Genomic DNA, 6,660 nt, shown 5'->3' with positions numbered 1-6,660 from the left:
ATGTTTGTGGTTCTTCCTGCTTTCTTTTTACAGTTGATCTCTAGTTTCAAAGCATTATGATCAGAGAATATGGTTGGTATGATTTCAACCCTCTTATATTTGTTGAGGCTATCTCTGTGTCCCAGTATGTGGTCAATCCTTAAGAATGTTCCATGTGAACTGGAGAAGAATGTATAAGCAGCTGTTTTGAGATGGAAGGCTTTGTAAATGTCAGTTATGTCCTGTTGGTCTAATGTGTCATTTAAGGATGTTATTTCCTTATTGATTTTCTGTTTGGATGATCTGTCCATATCTCATAGTGGGGTGTTTAGGTCCCCTACTACAATAATGTTTTGGTCTGTTTCTCCCTGCAGTTCTGTTAGTAATTGCTTTATATATTTCAAGGCTCCCTGACTGGGAGCATAGATATTAATAAGTGTTATGTCTTTTTGGTTCATAATTCTCTTTATCATTATGAAATGTCCCTTAGTATCTTTCTTTACCTTTTTTATTTTGAAGTCTATTTCATCCAATATTAGTACTGCTACTCCCACTTTTCTCTGAATGCCATTTGTCTGAAATATCATCTTTCGCCCTTTCACTTTGAGTCTATATTTGTCTTTGGAGCTGCGATGTGTCACCTGGAGGCAGCATATGGTTAAGTTTTGTTTTTTGATCCATTCTGCAACTCTGTGCCTTTTTATTGGTGAGTTCAGTCCATTTACATTTACATTGTTTTCTTTATTTCGGTTGGCTTTTGTGGGTTTTCCCTCTGGTCCTTCTTGTTTTTATGTTATATACTTCAGTTCTGAATCTTTGGCGTGTGGTTACCATTATGAATATGAAAAGGATAGTTATATATATACAGTCGTCCGCCTTCTTCTGTGTGTGTCTTATCTCCATTCCCCTATGTGAATTTGGATCTTTGAATCCTCCCCTTTTCAGTCATTGTTATCTCAATTTGTCCCTATGTATGCTGAACGTTCATTTGCTATATCTTGCTATAGCAAATCTTTTCTTGCTCTTTAAGCTTCTAATGTCCTGTTCTTAGTAAAGGTTGCACTCCTCTGCTTCTATCAGCCTGCTAGTCACCTTACTCCTAATTATGTGGGCTTTTTTGTCATTTTGTTTTAGGTGAACTGACCCCTTTCAGTATTTTTTGTAATGCAGGCTTCGTAGTGGAGAATTCCCTCAATTTTTGCATGTCTGGAAAGGTCTATATTTCTCCTTCGTATCTAAAGGAGAGCTTAGCTGGATATATTATTCTAGGCTGGTAGTTCCCTTCATTTAATAGTTTAAATATTTGATTCCACTCCTTTTTGGCTTGTAAGATTTGTGCTGAGAAATCCAATGATAATCTACTGGGTTTTCCTTTATAGGTTACCATCTTCTTTTCCATGGCTGCCCTGAGAATTCTGTGTTTGTCATTGATTTTTGATAATTTTAATTCAATGTGTCTTGGTGAAGGCCTTTTTGGGTTGAGATAATTGGGTATTCTGTTGACTTCCTGAATTCCAAGCTCCAGCTCATTCTTTAGATTTGGGAAATTCTCATCAACTACTTGTCTGAAAATGCTTTCTAATCCCTGCTCTGTTTCCTCCTCTTCTACGATGCCTGTTATTCTTATGTTTCCTCTCTTGGTGGTATAAGCTAGTTCTTGTATTTCTCTTTCATTATTTTTTATTCCTTTGTTTCTCTCTTCTTTCTTCTGATTTATTTCTAAATTTCTGTGTTTGATATCACTTATCCTTTCCTCCATTTGGTTGACTCTATTTCCCAAGTTTGCTATTTCATTTTTCAACTCTTGCAGTGTGTTTTTTATCTCCAGAAGTTCTATTCGATACTTTTTGAAGGTTTCAGTCTCCTTGCTAAAGAACTCATTCCGCTCATCTAGTTGTTTTTTCGATTCCTGAAATTGTTAATATGGTTTTTTTTTGAATCTCATTGAATTTTTTTTAGAAGTACCATCCTGAATTCTCTGTCATTTAAGTTGCATATTTCTATGTCCGTGAGCTTATTTTCTGGAGATTTTTCTCTTTCTTTCTGAGATACCTTGTCACCTTGGTTGTTCATGGTGTTTAATGGACTATTTCTCTGCCTGAGCATTAATGGAAGTGTATTCTGCTTTTTTTCCAGAGGGAAGTTTTATTATAGAAAGGTCTCGAGCCTGGGGTAGTTCTTATACACAGATCCCACACTCAGACATGCTGGTGTGCAGTTTGTGTGTTTTTTTGTTGAGTTTTAGATGTTCAGCTTGTAGTTGTTTCAAGGGGAGAGATCTGGGGACGTCTCTCACTCAGCCATATTTCTGACATCACCACCTTTCTTTTTCATTGAGAGGTAGAACACAATGCAAGAGCCTAACCTGTCTTCTGTGAATGAATTCATCCTTCTGGGCTTCTCCTTTAGCCCCAGGACCACACCTCTGCTCTTCGCAGCCTTCTTGATGACATATCTATTGATTATTCTGGGCAACAGCCTAATCACCATCCTCATCTGCCTGGATTCGCACCTCCACACACCCATGTACTTCTTTATTTGCGTCCTTTCCATGTTGGATCTGGGATACACCACTACAACTGTGCCCCAGATGTTGGCACATCTGACCAGCCAAAAGAAGACTATCTCTTTCACCAGCTGTGTGGCCCAAATGTACATTTTCTTGGTGCTAGGCATCACCGAGTCTTGGCTCTTTGCCATCATGTCTATAGACAGATACGTGGCTATCTGCCACCCACTCAGATACAAGGTCATCATGAGCCCATGGCTATGTGGTGTTATGGTAATTTTCTGTGGACTCTGGGGTGTCATCTCTGCTCTTGTCTACACTGTCTTTGCCATGCGTCTGCCCTACTGTGGCCCCAACAAGATCAATCACTTCTTCTGTGAAGTCCCAGCAGTCCTAAAGCTGGCCTGTGCAGACACCTCAGTAAATGACCGCGTTGACTTCATTCTCGGCTTTAGTGTCATCGTCATTCCATTTTCCCTCATCTTTGTCATTTACATCAACATCTTCATGGCCATCTTGAGGATCCGTTCGGTCCAGGGGCGGCTGAAGGCTTTCTCCACCTGTGCCTCTCACATCACTGTAGTCACCATGTTCTGCATGCCAGCCATGGTTATGTACATGAAGCCTGGCTCAGAGGCCTCACCAGATGAAGACAAGAAGCTGGCCTTGTTCTACAATGTCATCTCTGCTTTCCTCAACCCTATCATATATAGCCTTCGGAACAAGGACGTGAAGAGGGCTCTCCTCAAGGTGACAGGCTGGAGTAGGGCCCCAGAATGAGGCCATGGAAAGAAAGCTGAGAGACAGGGAAACAAGACTCATGATGCACAATCAATGCCCTAAACACTCATTCACTTGACCCAGCAGCACCAGTACACACTTCCCCTCAGCCCCAATTTTAACTCTACACAGGTCCTTGGGAGACAGCCAATGATTTGCCTGACAGACTGACACTATGAAATGCCTTCCAGGCACATCAGTCTTTTAGTTCCCTTTTGTTCCAGAGTCTCAATGGTTAACAAAAGGAGTATCTGAGCCATTAAAACCTTTTATTGAGACAAAGGAAATGGGCTTTGGGGTGTGCTCTGTGGCTGAATCTTGAGAAAGGTTCATCACTCTCTGGAAAACTCATACATTGTATTAGGTTAGCTGGAGAGAAGGGCAAGGGTACTGACATGAAAGGATTCTTGGGGGGTGGGGAGAAGAAGAAATAAATGCCACTGCAGTAATTTACAAGAATTGTGTACTTGATTCAGAGGTGCAGATTGGAGACAAGTTGGGATGGCTTGAGACCAGGTGGGATCTGGCCCCACTGCCCTTCCCAGACTCATTTCAGGTAACTCTGTTCTTCCTTCTCTCACTCTGAGTAAACTGGACTCTGTCTTTGCCTCGAATGTGCCATACTCTTTCCATTGTTAAGGTTTCCACATATGCTATTCTTTCCCGTCTCACCCTTAACCCCACTCTGTTATGCTGTTAACTTCTCTTTGTCAGGTCTTGGCTTAAACTGCAGCTCCTCAAAGAAGACTTTCCTTGAGGTGGAAAGAAAATCAAGATATAAAATTGTATACATATAGTCAATCCAAGTTTATAAAATATGCATTCATTCATTTTTAAAAGCCAGAAAGCATATACTGTTGACTTTTGAATAATGGAGATGTTGGAGGCACCGATCTCTGTGCAGTCAAAAATCCATGCATAATTTTTCACTCCCCAAAAACTTAACTACTAAAAGCCTACTTTTGACCGGAAGCCTAACTGATAATATAAAGTCAATTAACACACATTTTGTATGTTATATATTGTATTCTTACAATAAAGTAAGCCAGAGAAAAGAAAATTTTATTAAGAAAATTATAAGGGAAATGCATTTACAGAATTGAAAAAAAAAAATCCAGGTATGAGTGGTCTTGTACAGTTCAACCTGTGTTGTTCATGGATCAACTGTATATTAACATGTTAATACTGGATATCTCTAGGTAGTAAGATTATAAGTGCTTCTTATTTTTGGTCATACTTTACTCTCTAAAATTTCTACAATCAGCGTATATTGTCTTTATAGTAGAAAGAAATAAAGATTGCTTGAAAAATATTTTGTCGTCCTGTCAGAGAAAATAAAGTTAGCCATGATATTGGTATTATTCATTCATCCAACATTCATGATGCTAACTGTGTGTCAGGCCTAATGCTAGGTACTGTGGATGCAGGTATGAGTAATCTAAGTCCCAGTCTAGTAGGAGAGAGACAAGTACTAAGACAAGGTTGCTATAAGGTACTAAACATGATGCTGGAAACAATCTCTGAAGTAGTGACAAAGAAGTGGGTCTGGCTTCACAGATGAGGCCATACTTCTGCTGGGTGTTGGAAGCATGAGTAAAAATTTGATAATTGGAGAAAATGGAAAGGAGCAAGAGTTGAGGGATTCTAGATAGAGGAGGCAGAATGTTGAAAGCCTAGAGCCATGAGGGTTTTGGAGAATGAGCAGAGAGGCTGGGACATAGGCCTAGGCAGAGGAGAGTAGATGTGACAGATAGGGTCTGGCATGTTGTGTTAAAGAACTTAGGTTCCCCCGCAACAACACACACACCCAGATAAGTATTTTGTAAGGATCCTTACCTGAAACTCTGGTCCAACAAAAAATTCTGTGATGAAAATATTCCTTGCCCAAATAAGCTCAGAAACATGTTACACCTCTTCAAACTTACTTCACAGTGTACAACAGGAGGGTAAAGACTCTGAGAAGTCTAATAGTAATAAGCAAATAGATAAATAAACAATTAAAAACAAGGCAAATACCTGTGCTAATTCTATTTAACACAATATTTCCCAAATTGTTGATTCACAGAACCCTTTCTTCCTGGAACACTTAGTAGCAAAAGAAACTAGTGTTTTCTAAAAAGGTACTGTGAGAAATGTTATGGTATGCATGGATGGATTTGAGGGGAGAAATACAGAAAAAGAAGTTACTAAAGTGTACCTCAGATGTCACCCCTCAGAGTTAACAATTCTTAATATCTTTGTGCATTGCTTTATGTCTGTATGCACCATTTGACATAATTGAGATGATATATAAATACTGTTCTACAGCCTTTCACCATGACCTATATGTTTCTTACACTGATATTTTCCATAATTTTATATCACTGTGTTTCAGTTTGTATATTTTCTTTTGACCTGATGTCTAGTTTATTAAATTTTCTATTCAATTGTGTTTAATCTGCTGTGAAATCCAAGAATAAATTCTTAATTTCAATTATTACATTTTTAATATTTCCAAAATATTTTAGAAATATTTCTAAAATAGTTCTAAAATTTCAATGTTGTTCTTTGTTTTGTTTCCAAAGTCTCTGCTGAAATTTTCTACCTTATTCTTTAATCTCAGTTATTTTGAAGTCCATATCTGATAGTTCCAGTATCTAGATTCCCTGTAGGTCTATTTCTATTGCCTCTTTTTTCTCTTAATTTTGAATAAATTTTTATTTATTTTTTTGTTTGCCAGGTAATTTTTGATTGAGTTCCAGACACTGTGTATATAAAACTTGTAGAACTAATTCAAGGCTCTGGATGAAGCTATATTTCTTCAGAGTAGATTTACTTTTGCTTCTGGCAGTCTGTTTGAACAGTAGGAAATCACTTTACACTATCAAGGATTGGGCTAACTCAAAGCTTAGCTCTAGCCTTTGTATTTATTGGTATTTTTATGATTGACCTGAGGGTCCCAAATTGAAAGTCTGTGATGTTTGCCAGGGCTCTCCTTAGACTGCTGTAAATCCAATTTTTTCCTTTTTATTTCATGAGCTCAGCTTCTCAGTCTCTCAGTGTGGCCTACTTTTTTTTACAGAATATCATGAGTGTTTCACCATATCATGAAAATCTCTAAAAATCATTTGCATTAGAACATATGACCAACCATCCTCCTATTTTCTTTGTCCGCATCCCACTCCTTGGTATTGGTATTATGATCATCTCTGTGCACAAATCATTAGCTGAATTTTTAACTTTTTGCAGATAGTGTTTTAGTCAATTTGGGATGTCATAACAGAATAAGATGCATTAGGTGGCCTAAGCAACAGAATTTTATTTCTCACAGTTCTGGAGTCTGGGAAGTCCAAGATCAAGGCACCAGAAGACCTAGTGACAGTACAATGCCTAGTTTGCAGATGTGGCTGTCT

The 6,660-nt window shown here is 38.3% G+C and overlaps 1 protein-coding gene across 1 annotated transcript; it reads left to right on the top strand.

Annotated features, from left to right (window-relative positions):
• The first annotated feature begins 2,329 nt into the window (after positions 1–2,329).
• On the top strand, positions 2,330–3,268 carry LOC120618934 (olfactory receptor 2G3-like). Its single transcript, XM_039883060.1, has one exon. It carries the CDS (start codon positions 2,330–2,332, stop codon positions 3,266–3,268), a length of 939 nt encoding a protein of 312 aa, XP_039738994.1.
• Positions 3,269–6,660: the final 3,392 nt, after the last annotated feature.

The sequence above is a fragment of the Pteropus medius genome, unplaced genomic scaffold (genome assembly GCF_902729225.1).
Source record: "Pteropus medius unplaced genomic scaffold, Ma_sr-lr_union100, whole genome shotgun sequence".
Lineage (NCBI taxonomy): Eukaryota > Metazoa > Chordata > Mammalia > Chiroptera > Pteropodidae > Pteropus > Pteropus medius.
Note: the sequence above shows the minus strand (reverse complement) of the source record. Positions and strands in the feature narration are given on the sequence as shown.

What these genes read in the sequence shown, in the direction of transcription:
- LOC120618934 (XM_039883060.1), top strand. Translation starts at nt 2,330, where the DNA reads ATGCAAGAGCCTAACCTGTCTTCTGTGAATGAATTCATCCTTCTGGGC.